General features: G+C 43.9%; 1 protein-coding gene across 7 annotated transcripts in view; it reads left to right on the top strand.

Moving 5' to 3' along the window:
• Positions 1–19,605, top strand: part of nhsl2 (NHS-like 2) — a 256,426-nt gene that overhangs the window by 202,613 nt on the left and 34,208 nt on the right. For all 7 annotated transcript variants that reach the window (XM_078412443.1, XM_078412444.1, XM_078412442.1 and 4 more), the window contains exon 2: positions 13,284–13,436. In XM_078412443.1, coding sequence (XP_078268569.1) covers positions 13,284–13,436 — 153 coding nt within the window. The remainder of the gene's footprint in view (positions 1–13,283; positions 13,437–19,605) is intronic.

The following is a 19,605-nucleotide window of genomic DNA, read 5'->3' as shown; positions in this document are numbered from 1 at the left end:
CAGAGATCTATAAACATCCACAATAAGACCTTGGTGTTCCTTGACCATTCTTAATATCAAACCCGTTATTATGTAGTGAAACACAAAGTGCTGGAGCAACTCAGCGGGTCCCTTCCCGACCCAAAACATCGCCTTGCCATGTCCTCCAGAGATGCTGCCTGAACTGCTTTTTTTTTTTTTAGAGATACAGCGCGGAAACAGGCCCTTCGGCCCACCGAGTCCGTGCCGCCCAGCGATCCCCGCACATTAACACTACACACACTAGGGACAATTTTTACATTTACCCAGTCAACTAACCTACATACCTGTACGTCTTTGGAGTGTGGGAGGAAACCGAAGATCTCGGAGAAAACCCACGCAGGTCACGGGGAGAACGTACAAACTCCGCACAGACGGCGCCCGTAGTCAGGATCGAACCTGAGTCTCCGGCGCTGCATTCGCTGTAAGGCAGCAACTCTACTGCTGCGCCACTGTGCCACCCGCTTAGATACTCCAGCACTTTGTCACTCAATATTCCAGCATCTGCAGTTCCTTATGTCACCAATGATTATGTATTCCTTTGTCCCGGATAGTGTCTTTAGTTTAGTTTAGTGATAGAACGTGGAAACAGGCCCTTTCGGCCCACCGGGACCACGCCGATCAGCGATACCCGCACATTAACACTATCCCCACTAGGGACAATTTTTACATTTACCAAGCCAATTAACTTACAAACCGGTATGTCTTTGGAGTGTGGGAGGAAACCGAAGGTACTGGAGGAATTTAGCCGATTATGCAGATTCTGTGAAGGTAAATGGACAGACTACCCTTCTGGAGACCAGATGCTGCCTGACGCATTGAATTCCTCCAACGGTTTGTTTTTTGCTCATGATTCCAAGATCAGCATGTCTCCCTTCATCTATGGTAATGGAGCTTTTGACCCGTACCTTCATAGTGGCCAAAATACTGGAATAGTACAGCATAGTCATGATGGCATCATTGATGATGAGACTTGTTTGTCAATATTTTCTGGCGTTGTTGAAGAATTTTACATTGATTAATAGAGGAACTCGATAGATTACTTATGAGGAGTGTTTGATGGCTCTGGGCCTGTGCGAAGGCACAGCCTCAGGATAAGGACGTACCTTTAGAATAGAGATGAGGAGGAATTTAGCCAGAGGCTGGAGAATCTGTAGAATTCATTGCCAGCCATTGGGTATTTTTAAAGGGGAGATTGATAGGTTCTTGATTAGTAAAGGCAAGAAAGGTTATGGGGAAAAGGCAGGAGAATAGGATTGAGAGGAAAAAATAGATTGGCCATGATTGAATGGTAGAGCATTCTCAGTGGGCTGATTGGCCTAATTCTGCACCTATGCCTATTCATCTTATGGATTGCTTTGATGACCTGGAGTCCCTCTGGTTTACCAAAAAGACACAAACTCAGTGGGTCAGGCAGTAACTCTGGAGAATATGTAAGTGCCCTGTTATAATGGTTGGCTCTCACTGCTTCTTGTAGTGCACTATCGTATTTTACAAGATAGATTCCAAGATCAGCATGTCTCCCTTCATCTATGGTAATGGAGCTTTTGACCCGTACCTTCATAGTGGCCAAAATACTGGAATAGTACAGCATAGTCATGATGGCATCATTGATGATGAGACTTGTTTGTCAATATTTTCTGGCGTTGTTGAAGAATTTTACATTGATTAATAGAGGAACTCGATAGATTACTTATGCTAGCTAGGCCTTAACAGCCATTGGCAGATTTGTCTGCAAGAAATTATAATTCAAAGGACATTGAGGAGAAAAGGAAATGCTGAAAGTGGTTCAGCAACTGAATGATTCAAAGCATGGGATGGCTGGTTGTGAGGAAGCAACGTCTGTCTTGGAGGAATTGACTCACAGGGTTCCACAGTGTTCAGTTCAGGCCAACTAGCGGTCCAGTTCCAGGCTTTCGAACTATCTTTAATTAGATTTTACTGGACTCCATCTTGTACTAAACGTTATCCCCTTTTATCCTGTATCTGTACACTGTGGATGGCTTGATCGTAATCATGTTTCGTCCTTTCGCTGACTGGATGGCGCACAACGTAAAGCTTTATCACTGTACCTCGGTGCACGTGACAATAATAATAATAAACCGCACTGGTGTTTTAGGATATATTAATTAATGATTACAAAAAAATTATGGGACAGTGCTCCCAAATTTGCTGATGTAAAATTCAAAGGTGACAACACAATTCATGGTGGCACAGGAGGGATGGCGGGGATACAGGTAATTTGGCACAAAAGTGAGAGATGTCATTTCATGCAATGATTGGAAAAGCTGCGTAAATGGTAAACACAAACAGACAAAGGGAGTTTAAAATAAATAGTGAACGAGACGTGGCACAACAGACATATCAGGGCGGCCTTGTCAAAAGCACCTTTGAACGTCTGTGCTGCTATGATGAAAACAGGAAGTGTCAGTTTGTCAACTATTGCAAAAACACTGGGCTGCATCCACCAGGAAATGATGTTTCGTTCTGGACTGCAGTTACACTAAATACCCAACATAAGGTGTTGGGCACTGTGCTGGGGAGGGCATCGTTGTCTTGTGGAAAATACAACATTCAGCATCAAAGCCAGTAATTAGTCATAGGCTCATGGGTTTTCAGGACAAGTAACAGATACTAGCAATGTTTCCATCGGAAAGGGATGGCTGATATCAATTACATGTTTAAAATCTTAAAGGATTGGCATAAATTGGATCCCAGAGAGCAGTTGATTTATAAACGGTAGATCTTAGATTTTTAAAAAGATATGCATTCAAATAGATGAGAAATAATGAAGATGCAGTTTAGAAGCGAAAGAATACTGTATCTGGAATTTGATGGTGTTCACAGAGTTGTTACGAATAAGCTAATTCAACATTTTAGTGACTCCACTGTAAAGTTAGAGTATGCCATATGCCTCGTCAGCCCACTCTGACAGTGAACCAACAGTCATCACAGCCAATGCAATTGGAGACCATGGTGTGCTGCATGCAGTTTAATGCTCACACATACACTGCATGCACTCGAATAATATAATCTATGCATTAGGCCAAGGTGACCTTCAGAAACTTCAGAAAGATCGTGGTCACATCTCTGAGAGAGACAGACTGAAACTCCAAGTTGAATTCCAAAGAGGCTGACTCCAGAAGGGTTATTTGCCCATCAAAATACATGGAGTATTGTCCTGACATGAGCCATATGTTGTTCCATCTTTGGAAGAAAGCATAGCATCTCATAGGAACAGCCCAAGTCCAGCTCATTGTTAGCTGTTCCATGACTGGCACTGATAACTGCTGGACTGACCACATTATCAAGTTGAGGCTGAATTTAATCAATAAATCCTTTATACAAGACATTAACTAACAATTAACTATCAATATCTTGAGATAACAATACATCAGAGTCATAGCATTTAATACACTTCAGTTATAACAGACATTCCTTGCACATGCACACTATAATACGTTTTTTGTTAAATGAGCAAAATCAAACTATGAAATGAAAGCAGGAATAGGCTATTTAACTTGTCACGGGCTGTCTTATTATTCATTTCTTGATTTTTAACTTCAGCACCACATTCCTATGTTGTAGGCATTTTGTACTGCATGTTACAGGGCTACACATCTAAAGGTTGAACTTTCCCCCAGTGCAGTAAAATCACCCTCGTGTCCAGGTTGAATCATGCATCTTTGCAAACTGTTCTTGTATGAGTCAACTGTTTTCCACAGTTGCAACATCATTCTTGGTGTGATGTTTTCCTTAGATTGGGAAGAAATAGGTCACATTGATCCAGAGTTCTTTAGTCGCCAGTCACTCACAATAGACAATAGACAATAGACAATAGGTGCAGGAGGAGGCCATTCGTCCCTTCGAGCCAGCACCACCATTCAATGTGATCATGGCCGATCATTCTCAATCAGTACCCCATTCCTGCCTTCTCCCTATACCCCCTGACTCCGCTATCCTTAAGAGCTCTATCTAGCTCTCTCTTGAATGCATTCAGAGAATTGGCCTCCACTGCCCTCTGACGCAGAGATTTCCACAGATTCACAACTGGTACTTTTAATCCCTTAATCCAAGTCATTAATGTATATTGTAAATAGCTGCGGTCCTAGCACCGAGCCTTGCGGTACCCCACTAGTCACTGCCTGCCATTCTGAAAGGGACCCATTTATCCCCACTCTATGTTTTCTGTCTGCCAACCAATTTTCTATCCATGTCAGTACCCTACCCCCAATACCATGTGCTCTAATTTTGCCCACTAATCTCCTATGTGGGACCTTGTCGAAGACTTTCTGAAAGTCGAGGTATACCACATCCACTGGCTCTCCCCTGTCAATTTTCCTAGTTACATCCTCACAACCCAACCAGGTTTCTATCATGTGTAGGAAGGAACTGCAGGTGCTGGTTTCAGCCGAAGATAGACAAAAAAAGTTGGAGTAACTCAGTGGGACAGGCGGCATCTCTGGAAAGAAGTTCATTTCTCGACCCAAAATGTCACCCATTTCCTCTCTCCAGAGATGCTGCCTGTCCAGCTGAGGTACTCCAGCATGTTGTGTCTATCTCAGGTTTCTATCGTGCTGCTTGCTCTGCAGCTGTGTGATTGATAGTAGTTCTGTCTTAGTTATGGGATTCTGCCTACCAAGGTCTCCTTGAATTTACCTTTTAGCTTTCATTCAGGCCCCTTCTCACTCTGTGATACTGACTCCATCCTTACCAAGCTCATGGCTCCTGTCAAAGGTTCATCTAATTATTGATCACCTACTCACAGGCAAAACCTTCACCCTCTCCAAGTGGTTGAACACAGGTCCCCAATCCACCGACTTCCAGCCCTGAATATCTATTGCATGGCCAACGCAGCAATCTCTGGCACCAACCAATGCCTCCTACTGACTTACCCACCCAATCCCTCCAGAATGACCACACTTTGGGCAAGGCAGTTTCCCTGAGTGCTCTGCACTGGTGCAGTATGTAATGGAAAGGCTATTCTGAATGGAAGTAGCAAGAATGCCTTAAGCCTCAGACATGACAACGTTTCCATACCCAGGCTGTGATCAAAACAGTCTTTGGTGCACTTGCAACCTCTGATCACTATCAAAGATGCTGATAAACCTCTATGGTTGACATGATGCAGAGGGTAGCTGAAATAGTCAGTTGCAGAAGGTAATTTGCTTCAGAGAGAGTGTTGATGAAGCCAGAGTGGACAGTTGCTAAGCAGCAGAAAATTGTGATAATAATGCCAAATTTAAAATGATTATCTCTACTTCACACCGTTTCCCATTCCTCCATCACTCGTCTATCACTGAACAAGAACATAACAGCATTTGTTTGGGTCCTAAGCAAAACACAAGGAGTGGAGCAGAAGGAACAGCAGTCAGGCAGCATCTGTGAAGGAAAAAGGAAGGTCTAGATGAAGTATTTCAACCTGAAACGTTGAGTATCTATTTGCCCCCACAGATGCTGCCTGACCCACTGAGTTTCACCAGCTGCTCCTTCTTTGATATAGATTCAAGCATCTGCAGTCTCTTGTTTATCAGTCATATTTGACTGCTCTTGAAGGGAGCACATCCCTGGTGACTACTGGCTTGGCTCAACCTCTTTATCAGAGTAGCGTTATTTGGGGTTTGAGCGAAGGGGGAGCAGCCCTCACACCAAGAGACACACCCTTCCCTTCTGAAAACAAGATTAAGCAGTTAGATCCTCTTTTCCTTGAGCTGTGAAGAATATTTCTTTCCCTTTTTCTAATTATTGCAAGACCTTCAGGAAATAGCAGATGTTTGAGTAACAAAACCACCCGCCTCTCCAACAGATATTTCACTGCACTTAAACCGTACGCTCTTGAAAACAACTGACTGAGTAAAAGGCAGTTTGAGTGCAGTTTGTTCCGGTGTTTACTGGTAAGCTTGATTGATACAACGTGGGCCGAGGGAGAAGAAATGGTTTACTGAATTGGTTTGCAATGGAGGTTAGTGTCGTAGATAATTGGTTGTGTTGCTGGCTGACCAATTGTGGCAATGTAGTTGTTCTATGTGCTTTTATGTCCTATTTTTATTTTATTTTTTCTTAATCTGTTTACTGAATGTGCTTTGTGCATGGAATAAGCTGCTGGAGGAGGTCGTTAAGGCAGGTACTATTGCAGCGTTTAAGAATCATTTAGACAGGCACATGGATAGGACAGGCTCAGAGAAATATGGGCCAAACGCAGGCAGGTGGGACTAGTGTAGATGGGACATGTTAATCAGTATGGGTAAGTTGGGCAGAAGGGCCTGATTCCACACTATATGGCTCTATGACTGTCAGAGGATGATGGGCAGATGAAGCCTAGAACTATAACATTGAGTGATCATACCACTGGGCTGTAGATGACCAAGGCAGAATATGAGGTTTGATTTGATTTTCCAAGTTCAGGTAACCTGCAACACCTGTGTTCACTTCTCTCTCTGATACCCAGGTTCTCTCAAAACTCCCACCCACCCAGCCCCTTGTTTGAGCTTCCTAAGATGTCTCTGCAGCAGGACAGTCAGATTTGTAAACACTCTTAGTCCAGTTATGCCTTCTGTTAGCAGGTAAAACAAAATGATAATTTGATCTATTAGACTGGCTGCCTGCACAATGTCAAAGATAGAAAGATGACTGAATTATTGGTTGATTTCTGAGAATTGAAATTAGTTAGCTATTTACTGAGTTGTCTAACGTTGCATTGAACAATGCATTAAATAAATTGAATCTTCTAATTCTGTACACAACATCTTAAACTGTTCCAAGGATCAGTAATGGGATTGAACACCAACACATAATGCTTGAATTAAATATTGTCTGCTGGAATTCATGGCTCTTTTTATGCAATAATCTGGCTTTACTAACAGATAAAACCATCACTCATTAAGTAAGTGAAAAATGGGGCAGCAAGATTGCAAAAGCAGCTTTGTTTGGAATTAATTCTGAAAGGAACAGATCAACAGGATTCTGAAGTATCAAAACTGGGCCAAAGTTTGGAGGATAAATCTTTATGAGTATTTTGCTATGACAATCATCTTGGTCTCTGTACAGCTGAGCATCAGCCTGGGTGGTCAGAGTGAGATGAGTTACAAATAGTAAAATAACTTTTACAATTGTTGCGGCCACGGTGGCTCAGCGCTGGAGTTGCTGCCTTACAGCACTTGCAGCTCTGGAGACTCGGGTTCCATCCCGACCATGGGTGCCGTCTGTACGGAGTTTGTACATTCTCCCCATGACCGCGTGGGTTTTCTACGAGATCTTCGGTTTCCTCCCACACTCCAAAGACGTACAGGTATGTAGGTTAATTGGGTTGGTGTATGTGTAAATTGTCCCTAGTGTGTGTAGGATAGTGTTAATATGTGCGGGGATCGCTGGTCGGTGTGGACTCGGTGGGCCGAAGGGCCTGTTGTCACGTTGTATCTCTAAAATAAACTAAACTTATCAAACTTTAAGACCAATAACCATTTTGCTGATGACTAGTTTTACCTTCTTTAATAAAATTATTTATTTCTGAGGTGAGGTCTTATTTGTCATTGTAGAGTTGAATGTGCCAAGGGTGGTAAATCACATGGAATCATCGTAATGCATTGTACTAGAGAAACGTACTGTTCCTTCTCAGAGAATCAGGTCATTACTCCACTTACTTCCAATTTTGACAGTGTGTTTTTGGCCTTTGACTTCTCTCCATCACCGACCTTTGCTGCTCTTTTGCTTGTGTGAGCTCTGTAGGCCATTCCTCTGCGAGAGGTGAGTGTGGGAAGGCTTGAGGTTGCATAATTTTAAAGAGTGTTTATGAAAATGTGAATCCATATAAATAAGATGAATGTCAGATGGGTTGAAGTTAGATGTCGAGGTAGCGAGCATCTCGAATGGTGCAACGGCCATGGATTAAAGATTCTATTTAAGCCACCTTATATTTTATAAGACAATGATACTAAAAGTTACCTACTTAATCTGGTGTTGACTGTTGTTTAAGCTTTATCACCTATTTATTTACCACCTATAAAACACAAATAAAGGCAACTGGATAGCCTTAATGAAAAAAAAATATCTGTTGAGGTGAAGAAGATTCATCAAGATAATGGTTTGCTTCGTACTTGCCCATGAGTCGTACTCAAGTTCCGAGATCATGGAAACAGACATTTTGGCCCAACTTGCCCACGCCGACCAACATGCCCCATATACACTAGTTCCACCTGGCTGCATGTGGCCCATATCTCTCCAAACCTATCCAATTCTTGTACCTGTCCAAATGTTTTTTACGCATTGTGATAATATCTGCCTCAACTACCTCCTCTGGCAACTTGTTTCATATGCCTACTACCCTTTAGGTTAAAAAGTTGCCCCTCAGGTTATTATTAAATCTTTCCACCTCTCCTTAAACCTATGTCCTCTGGTTCTTGATTCCCAGACTCTGGGTAAAAGACTGTGCATTTACCCTGATTATTCCTCTCATAATCTTTTACACTTCTGTAAGATCCTGTTTAATATTTAGGCTTTAGGGGGATTCCACTTTATGTTCAATTTCTCAGGAACTTAGGGCAGCACGGTGGCACAGCGGTAGAGTTGCTGCCTTACAGTGTTCTCAGCGCCAGAGACTCGGGTTCGATCCTGACTACAGGTGATGTCTGTGCGGAGTTTGTACCTTCTCCCTGTAACCTGCGTTGGTTTTCTACGAAATCCTCGGTTTCCTCCCACACTCCAAAGACATACAGGTTTGTAGGTTAACAATAAGTTAATTGGCTTTCTATAAATGTAAATTGTCCTTAGTGTGAGTAGGATAGTATTAGTGTGCGGTGATCACTGTTCGGCTCGGACTCGATGGGCCAAAGGGCCTGTTTCCGCGCTGTATCTCTGAAACTAAAACTAAAAACTAAAAACTATGATGCGGCAAGCGATGGGCCCTTTGGGATTCACGACTTAGCCACAATGAATAACAGCAAGGTAGGCCAGCAGCTACCAAGGCTACTCAGCTGTACTGGTTTCATGTTGATGTTGCATGCTTTCCTTCCTGAGGCACTCAATAGACAATAGACAATAGGTGCAGGAGGAGGCCATTCAGCCCTTCGAGCCAGCACCGCCATTTAATGTGATCATGGCTGATCATTCTCAATCAGTACCCCGTTCCTGCCTTCTCCCCATACCCCCTGACTCCGCTATCCTTAAGAGCTCTATCTAGCTCTCTCTTGAATGCATTCAGAGAATTGGCCTCCACTGCCTTCTGATGCACTCCTCTGCCTTGGAGGATCACAGTGAAAAACTTAGCAAACCAGTGCCATTCTTTCAGCCTATAAATTTGGTTAAAGTGCCATATAATCCAGTGGCTTTATGTCTTCTGTGCCCCCCCCACCCCCAACACTGTGTCCCCCCCCCCCCCCAACACTGTGTCTTGGGAGAGAAAATGTTATTCTGGAAGACTATTCTGCAACCTTTGATAGCATTCCTTTATCTCCATTCACTTCGTTATGAACTTGGCAGCTTAGGACCTTTTACATTAACAGAATTTCAAAAGTAGTGCTGGACATCAAAATGGGAACAGCTACTTTCCATCAATTTGGGCAAGTTAGGTGATGAATTAAAAGGAGAGAATAAAGTTTAAAAGGGGATTTCTGGCAGATGAGTGTCTAATGGGAAACAGCTGGAGAACAAAAGTTCAGAAGGAAGGAGGAAATGGAAGTGTGATCAGCAAATTAGTAACAGACATCAGGAAGAAGTTTGTGAGGAAGGGGTGTGATAACATAAATAGCAGAATTAAAGTCCATTGCTATGAACTCTAGCCTTCTTTATTTGAGAACATTGGGGGAAGAAAGGTGGATTTTCTGTTCTAAAATAAAAGCAGACTTACTGTATAAACCTACAATATAATTTGTGGCTCATTATGTATGTAAGTAGGGTGTAAATCAGAAGGTGTTTTTGTTGTAACATATTTACAGAGAACAGAGATATGTTGAGAAAAGATGCAGTCAAGAGTGAAGAGAGTCAATAGTGTTTTATTGTCATATGTTCCAGATAGAGCAATGAAACAGGGCAGGCTGTTCTGCAGAAAGCTGATAGGAACGTTATGGACACATGGGGAAAGTAAATTTCAGCACTCTGTACACATAGAGGTGGTGAGAATAGGAATTTGCAAGCAGGGAGGAGTTGATGTAAATCAGCAAATTCAGAGGTATTGAGGCAAGGGCTTCTGAAATAAAATGCTGGTAGCCATAGTTGATGAGTTGGACTAATGAGTCAAATGGGCAACAGGTTCCTATAGCACAGGAATCACCATTCTTCAAAATGCTTCTGGATTTCCTGAGCTTATATAAAGCTTGCTTCCCTGCAAGTTCATACGATGGATGTTTTATGAAATAATTCGTACTATACAATATGAAATCAGGCCTTACGGCCCAACTCGACCCTGCTGAACAAGTTGCCTGACCTAGCTGGTCCCTCATCCCTGCAAACCTTTCCTATCCATGTAAGTGCCAAGGTGTACCTGCAGCTGGTATTCCCCACACTTGACAGCTGACCTGACAAAGATTTCCCACATTTATTGGATTTATTTCAGATTTCCAGCATTTAACATTTCCATTTGCCGTTGAACAAAAATTGCATTAAGCTACGTGAGGAGGAGTTTGTAAGACTGGCGGTAACAGAACAAGCTTGGTCTACAGTTTAACAATAAGGGGTAGGCCATTTAGTTTAAGAATAAGGGGTAGGCCATTTAGAACAGTGATGAGGAAAAACCTTTTGACCCAGAGAGTTGTGAATCTGTGGAATTCTCTGCCTCAGAAGACAGTGGAGGCCAATTCTCTGGATGCTTTCAAAAGAGAGTTAGATCGAGCTGTTAAAGATAGCGGAGTTAAGGGATATGGGGAGAAGACAGGAACGGGGTATTGATTGTGGATGGTCAGACATGATCATATTGAATGGCGGTGTTGGCTTGAAGGGCTGAATGGCTACTCCTGCACCTATTGTCTATTGTCCATTGTCTATTCTCTATTGTCTAATGTCCATTGTCTATTGTCTAGGGAGGTCTGGGTTTCATTCGGAGCAGGAAAGAAAAGCTGTGGGACTTGGATAAGAATTCCGGAGCTCAGGATAGCTGAAACCACAGATGTAAATTATTGGGGGAGTCCTGTACTCCAATGGGCTGGAATTTAAGAATGCAGAGATCTTCGGAGGATAAGAATTTGAATTTGAAGATTGAGATTGACATAAAATGCTGGAGTAACTTAGCGGGTCAGGCAGCATCACTGAAGAAAAAGAATAGGTGACATTTCGGTTCAAAACCCTCTTCAGTCTGAAGAAAGGTCCCGGCTCAAAACATCACCTATCCTTTTTCTCCAGAGATGCTGCCTGACCCGCTGAGTACTCCAGCACTTATTGTCTATCTTTGGTATCTTTGGTAAACCAGTATCTGCAGTTCCTTCCTATGGCATTGAAGATTGAGTTGACTCTATCAGTTGGATCAGCTGGTGTGGGACTGTGAGTGAGACTTGCTGCAAGTTAGAGGCGCTAACAGCACTCCCTCAGTATTCCGTATCCTGCAAAAGGTTCTTGTTCACCTGTGAAGATGGACAGTGAGTGCTGAACGCTGACTGACATATGGATGACATGAAGCATCAGCAGCTCTCTGCTGGTATCTGTGAGCGGCTGAATGAATAACGTGACAGGAAGTCCAGAACTGAGGGGTTAGAGCAGTTTGCTCAGAATAAGTAACTTGTCACGGTGGCGCAGTGGTAGAGTTGCTGCCTTACAGAGCTTGCAGCGCCGGAGACCCGGGTTCGATCCCGTCTACAGGTGCTGCCTCTGCGGAGTGTACAGAGTTTGTACGTTCTCCCCGTGACCGCGTGGGTTTTCTCCAAGATCTTCGGTTTCCTCCCACACTCCAAAGATGTACAGGTTTGTGGGTAAAATTGGCTTGGTAAATGTAAAAATTGTCCCTTGTGTGTGTAGGATCACGGGGTGATCACTGATTGACATGGACTCATTGGGCCGAATGGCCTGTTTCCACGCTGCATCTCTAAAGTCGAAAGTCTAAAGTAAAGAGTTGCACTTTTTACACTAACAACTGCACAGTCGTGCCAATGTGGAAGACTGCAGCAGTCAGAGGAAAAAATTCAGGAATCTGAAAACCATGATTTCCAGGTTCAAGAACAGCTTCTTCCCAGATTCTAGAACACTGCACAACACCAACCATTTCCCCAGACTTTGTGGTGGCTGCAATACAGACTTTGGTTTTGCACTGTTATGGACTGATTACCCAGTATTACTGATTAGTAATTCATTGCACCATTGATTATCATATATTAATTTGTTGCTAATGGGCCTGTAAAGCTGCAGTAAGTGAGAATGTCATTGTTCCATTGCCAATACATATAACAATTAAACACTCTTGACTCTTCAAGTTAAACCATGGCACCGTCTTAAAGAAAATCATGGAAATGATCTCTGTGTCTTGCCAATATCCGGTCATTATCACATTGTGGGAGCTTGCTAATGTGCCAATTGACTTCCCACACTGCTTGCATTCGAACAGAGCTACTCTTCAAATGTTTTATTAGCCGTGAAGAGGTCCAAACCATCCTGAGATCATAAGCATTAGCGCTGTCGGCTTTTGCCCTCTTGTGAAGGCTTTTGTGATCGGCAGGGTTTAGGATTATGTTATTCCAGGTTGTGTAGTACTAGTGCTAATCATGGAAAAATAAAATACTTGCTCATTGATCCATTTGATCAAAATAAATGGTCTCAATTAATTACAAAAAAAACACCTCTTGGCTTTTTGATTTGACAGCCTTCTCAGACGTTGTGGCGGCACTTTTGGCCAGTTTTTGCCAGTGGTGGTATGTGCCCAGACGTGGCGTTCGCCTGTTCTTTACAGACAAAATAAAGATCTGTGTCTGTAGGGCCTTCAAAAGCAGTAGGTGGATATTTTATTGCCGAGTGACCTTGCTTGCCTGCTGCTGGGAGTCTTGCTTCTTTAGTGGCAATTGACTGCTTGTGCCGAGTGACCTGTCTTGGAGGGCCAGTGCTTTAATTGCCCTTTTGATTTATACAGTGGTCCAATGGCTACTCAAGTTACCGTCCACAACAGAGATCAAAAATGTCTCCAAGTAAAAGACCAGTCAAAGTTGACATACTAATTGAAGCTCCACTCTGACCTTCTGCCACATTTACGTTTGAACTTCAGCTGCGCTCCTTAAATCCTCCACCACAACCTGCCTCTTGCGGTAATTCTTTGTCTCGTATGCAGTGTGCAATTATTGATTCATTTTTAACTTCAGGTGGATCGAACTTGGATCAGGAGAGCAAGAGGACGGCCCACTTCAAGTCGTCATGGCAACAGAATATAAATGTGTTCGACTCCTCATCCAGACCACCCTGTGTGGAGGAATTGCACCAAGAGGCCCAGCTGAACCTGCAGTCTTTGCTCCAAGGTACAGGCAGACTTCTGAAATGTATTTGCATGATTTGCGATTGATAAGGCCAGTTGTAGGTTGGCCGTGTGAATTGTAATTAGCAGGGGTGAGCGTGCGGTTCTGTACTATTGGCAGCAGCAGTAGCCATCGTGTCTTTGTGGTCTCTTGTTGTTATTTCTTCCTCTCATGAGGGTGCAGTGAGTTGCACCTCTCATACCTCATCAACATGGCCACTCTTAATCTCTGAGCCTCAGCAGTGAGTTTAATAGCGAAAAGCATTCAAACTATTTGGAGCACCTGAGGGTGTCAGGAGTTATGGGGAGAAGGCAGGGGACTGGGAGTGAGAGGGAAAGACAGATCAGCCATGATTGAATGGCGGAGTAGACATGAGAGCCAAATGGCCTAATTCTGCTTCTAGCACTTATGAATTTATGAACAAATGTTGCCCTATGACCTATTTGAAGCCAGATATCAATCTGGATGTTCAGGTATGGAATACTCCACACCAAATCAGACATTATTTATTGCACATGTAAATGATTCAGCCTTCTAAGACAAACACAGCTGTGAGTCAGTGTTTTCGATCTTGTGATCTATGACTGGGATCCATCATTAGCCTAGAAGGCTTCCCGCCGAGCTGTGGCTGCGGACCGGGAACGTGGCAGGAGGCCTTTATCGAGGCGCCGCGGTCTCAATGCCTCCCGGATGGCCGCGGAGAAGCCGGCGCCGGGGCCTCGTGGGACGGAACCTGGGCCGGGACCTTGCGGGTCAGTGGAGCTTTGCTGGTCGGAGCCGGTGGCCGACAGAGCCTGGGTCGGTGGAGCCCGTGGCTGACGGAGCCTGGGTCAGCGCCATGGATGCCTCAGGACCGGACCTGGTGGCGATAGTGGAGAGGTCGATGCGGCGGTCGATGAGGGCACCGACTGATGGATGATGATGGATCACGCAGAGTGAGGACCACTGCCGGGGGAAGGAACAAAAGGAGGAGCTGGCAAGGGGGGACCGCTGTAAGGGAGGGGGAAGAACAATGGACAATGGGGACTGCCGTGATGGAGGGGGAGGGAGGGAGGAAGAACAAAGGTAGACCTGACACAGGATGCTTTGTAACTTTGTAAGCACTCTTCATGTGGCGACTATTTGCATACCTTGGGAATTTCACTGTGACAATAAAGTATTCATTCATTCAGTTTAGAGACACAGCATGGAAACCGGGCCTTTGGCCCATTGAGTCCACGCCGACCATCGATCACCCGTTCACACTAGTTCTATGTTTTTCCACTTTCTTATCCCCTCCCTACATACTAGGGGCGATTTATAGAGGCCAATTAACCTACAAATCCACACGTTTCTGAAATGTGGGGGGAAACCCATGTGGTCACTAGGAGAAGGTGCGAACTCGACACAGACAACGTCTGAAGTCAAGATCGAACCCGGGTCTCTGATGCTGTGAAGCAACAGGTCTACCAGCTGAGCCACTGTGCCGCCAACTTGTTCTCATCCAAAATTCTGCTATCCATATCGCACTCATGTCAACACACATTCATCCGTCACACGTGCTGTTGCCTACAATGGCTAACAATGCAACAACCTATTGATTCCCATTCTGGTTTTCAAATCCCTCCCTGTCCTTTCTTCTCATTTTCCTGATAAATTCCCCTACCTCTGCTACCTTCTGAGATCACTCCACTTCACCAATTTTGGCCACTTGCACATCCCAGAGGTAAGTTGTTCCATCACTCCACCACTGGCTGCTGTGCCTTTAGCTACTAACGTATTAAGTTCTGCAATTCCCTCTCTCCATCTCCGTCCTCCTTTTAAGTCACTCGTTAAAACAGACTGCTTTGACCAAGTCTTTGGTCACTTGTTTAATGGGGTAGGAATTCTACCTGAGTGGAATGCACCGAGTAGAGTAGAAAGAGCAAATTGTACTCAGCTTCTAAATTCAGCTCCTGATTTTACGAACCAAAGCGATTTGGACATATGCACCATATCATGCAGTTAGCCCTTGCAACCAAAGATGAATTTCCATCCTAATTATCTGCTGTGTGGCTTACTGACAAACCTTGGTTGGTATGAAGTGCCTTGAATCTTTTTTGCTGCTTCAGGCAAAATATAATGTGACATTGTCCTATTGTTGTGACTACTTCCGCTGTCTGCTTAGTGCCAAGCCCAATTATGTGCTTCCATGGGTCCATAATGATGACATGAAACTAATGCATTTTCCTCTGAGACTGGCTGTGTATCAGTTTCCTTGCTCATCATTAACAGTTTTTCAAGTCCACATCTGACTTTAGAATACTGAAGAGAAATATAGGTTGACTAGACCAAGTGGACCCGTTGGGGCCAAACCTCTCCTGCATTGGTGCAGCACCCTCTCCTCGCCCACTCCCCCTCCCCTCTTCCCCCCCCACCCCTCCTACCCCTCCCTCCCCACACTGCCCTGTCCCCTATCCCCCCTCCCCTCTCCCCCCACTGCCTCCTCCCCTCTTTCCCCTCCCCACCTCCCCACTTCAGAGATATGGCACAGAAACATGCCCTTTGGCCCACTGTCCATGCCGACCAGCAATCTCCATGTACACTAGCACTATCCTACACATTAGGGACAATTTACAATTTTACCGAAGCCAGTTAACCTACAAACCTATAGGCCTTTGGAGTTTGGGAGGAAACCGGAGCACCCGGAGAAAACCCATGCGGTCACAGGGAGAATGTACAAACACCGTACACACAGCACCCATTGTCAGGATCTAACCCGGTTCTCTGGCGCTGTGAGACAGCAACTCTATCGCTGCGCCACTGTGCCGCCCCTGAAGTTCGTGGAGATACAATACCAAAAGCTCGCTTAAATAAAATCTGGTTATTGGGAGGGATGGGGGGGTATGGTGAGAATGAATATGATATTAATTACAAGGCATTTTCAATGCGGTGTTTTGACATAAATTATATGACAGAATCCAAATTTCCACCAAGCATATGTCCAGATTGAGCCACTTCAACATTAGTAACATATTACATTGAGCAATGTTATTCTTAAAGCACTTAAATCACAGGCATTAATTCATTGCAAATAAACACACCAAAACCTCTGCTCCAGTTATAGTGAGAGGAATGTGGTTGGCATGCTAAGCATTCAAGGACATTTTTCACTGAACTCAGTTTCTGCCCTCACAGGTGTAACTGGTCCATCAATCTAATTAAAAGTTATTGGATTGAAATTCTGGCTGACAGCTCGTTCAGCTGCAGTGAATTGTGTGTTCTGAAATCTGTGCCTTTGTAAAGCAGGATGTTATGTACTGCCTGCTTAGCAAAGTGAAGCCAGACCAAGCGATGCAGCTACAGGCAGAGTGATAACCATCTGCCGAAAAGCATGGCTGGAAAGGCCTGCCTGCATGCAGTATAAGGTGGAGCACCTGGTAGATTATTTTAGGGTGGGAATATAAAAACATGGAATCTGGACAACATGCCATCAATGGTGGCGCAAAGGTAGGTAAGAGCAGGGTCAGATGATCCAAGTGCTTTTGAGATGAGTCGGGGTTAGGGGGTGGGTTTGGACTGGATAAATGGTACAAGGAAATGAAGCAAGATTTAGGATGGCACAATGGCGCAGCGGTAGAGTTGCTGCCTTAAAGCGCCAGAGACCCGGGTTCGATCTTGACTATGGGTGCTGTCTGTTTTTATGTTCTCCCTGTGACTGGGTGTTTTCTCCGATACTCTGGTTTCTTCCCACATTCCAAAGACGTGCAGGTTTGTAAGTTAATTGACTTCTGTAAAATTGTTCCTATGTGTGTCAGATAAAACCTGTGCATGGGTGATCTCTGGTCGGCATGGACACAGTGGGCTGAAGGACGTGTTTCCAGGCTCTATCTATTAACTAAACTAAACACTGGAAGGGATTTTATGATTGAAAGCTTTGAGAGAATAGGAGCTGCAATACGTTTGCAAGGGCAGGAGTGATGTTCAGGATTATATTTACTTTACTATACTATAACCACCAGGTTCTTGAATTGACCTGCACGACCGGAATCCTATCTCAGTAACGAAACACTTGCACTACCATGGACATGTTTTCTAATTAGATTTTAACTCGTTTCGATCTCTTGTATAATATATGTTTTGTGTAATGTCTCAATCTATGTATCTGTGATGCTGCTGCAAATAAGATTTGCATTGTTCCTATAACCTTTACCTCATTGTCCTCATGTGTATGACTTGACCTATGTATGATGCACCTCCTAGGCCCATTCAATCTCAGGCTTTGAATGTAAATAGACACAGATGTGGTGCACACAAGCCTCAAACTTAAAGCTGAGCTGCCTGAGTCCAAAGATAATACTGCTCGGCCATTTATGTTTTCATTCCTCCTCTTCCCCCTGTTACTCAAGGGCACAAAGATGATTGAAGTCATTTTCTACCAGCTCTCATCTTGTGCTCAGCCTTGCTCCAGACCGTTATGAACTGACACAGAGGCCTTCAACTAATCTGGCAGACATGTCTCAATAATGTCATCAGACTCTTATCTATATATTTAAATAAGACCTGATAGCTTGGGTTAGGCATGCTCCTGTCCAATGAAAAGAGCAGGTGAGCTGTGAGTCTGCAGTGGGAAAGCGTCGCAGTCAGGGGAACTAGTTTATCAGTTTAAGATAGACGCAAAATGCTGGAGTAACTCAGCGGGACAGGCAGCAACTCTGGAGAGAAGGAATAGAAACATAGAAACATAGAAACATAGAAAATAGGTGCAGAAGTTGGCCATTCGGCCCTTTGAGCCTGCACCGCCATTCAATATGATCATGGCTGATCATCCAGCTCAGTAACCTGTACCTGCCTTCTCTCCATACCCCCTGATCCCTTTAGCCACAAGGGCCACATCTAACTCCCTGTTAAATATAGCCAATGAACTGGCCTCAACTACCTTCTGTGGCAGAGAATTCCACAGACTCACCACTCTCTGTGTGAAGAAATGTTTTCTCATCTCGGTCCTAAAAGACTTCCTTAAGCTGTGACTCCTGGTTCTGGACTTCCCCAACATCGGGAACAATCTTCCCGCATCTAGCCTCTCCAACCCCTTAAGAATTTTATATGTTTCAATAAGATCCCCCCTCAGTCTTCTAAATTCCAGCGAGTATAAGCCTAGTCTATCCAGTCTTTCTTCATATGAAAGTCCTGCCATCCCAGGGATCAATCTGGTGAACCTTCTCTGTACTCCCTCTAAGGTTAAAATGTCTTTCCTCAGATTAGGAGACCAAAACTGTGACGTTTCGGGTCGAGACCCTTCTTCAGAAGTTTATCATCTTAATTGTTGGTTTCCTCCAACCGAAGTGAGTTAAGAATGCGTCCTCGGATTCACAAGTGAGGAATGGCCTGTTGGACAAGATCTGAAAGTGGATTCAAGATTGCAAAATGTGCAAACTTCACTGAAGGGTGAAAATGTCACTGTGCATCAACATCACAAGTGCAAGCCTGGCACCACACGAGCAAAAACAAGATCATTGTGATTATAAACCCCATTTTCAGTTTGCAAGTATTGCTTAAGTTTTTGAGTTCCTCTTTATGAATGCTCGTGACTAATAGCATTACTACCACATGACACTGGTTATTCTTTAATATCTTTTCCTAGTATGTTGCCTTCATGATTATCACGAGTAGAGATTATCTGATCATTATGTCATTGGTGAGTGAGGGCCTCTGTGAAAAACCGTTGCCACGTGGCCTGGATTACAACAGTGAGCTCTTGAATCACCATCAAGGTGTCAAACTCAAAATCACAAATAAACAGCAACAGGAGAACCATTACAAAATCAATCGCCTGGTCTACTTGGGATCCTGGCCACATAAATACATGTTGGACCTGCAAAAACACGGCATGCAGTTATCCACACAGTGCAGTTTCCAACGGGAGTAAAGAACGGTGATGTAGTGAGTGAAGGAATTTGTAAGAGGCTGATTTTCATATTGAAATATAATTACATTGTACTATCTGAATTTCTTAACCTTAACCTGTGATGTAAATTGCCATGTTAGTGGGTAAGAAGTTGTTTCACAGTCTTGCAGAAAGCCAGATTTGGTTACCTAAAGGTACTGCCAACTGACTGAGAATTTTGGGACTATTCTGGTTATAGGTTTGTCAGTTTATAATCATAGGAGCAGAATTAGGCCATTCAGCCCATCGAGTCTACCCGGCCATTCA

Source organism: Rhinoraja longicauda, chromosome 15 (assembly GCF_053455715.1).
Source record: "Rhinoraja longicauda isolate Sanriku21f chromosome 15, sRhiLon1.1, whole genome shotgun sequence".
NCBI classification, from domain to species: domain Eukaryota; kingdom Metazoa; phylum Chordata; class Chondrichthyes; order Rajiformes; family Arhynchobatidae; genus Rhinoraja; species Rhinoraja longicauda.
Note: the sequence above shows the minus strand (reverse complement) of the source record. Positions and strands in the feature narration are given on the sequence as shown.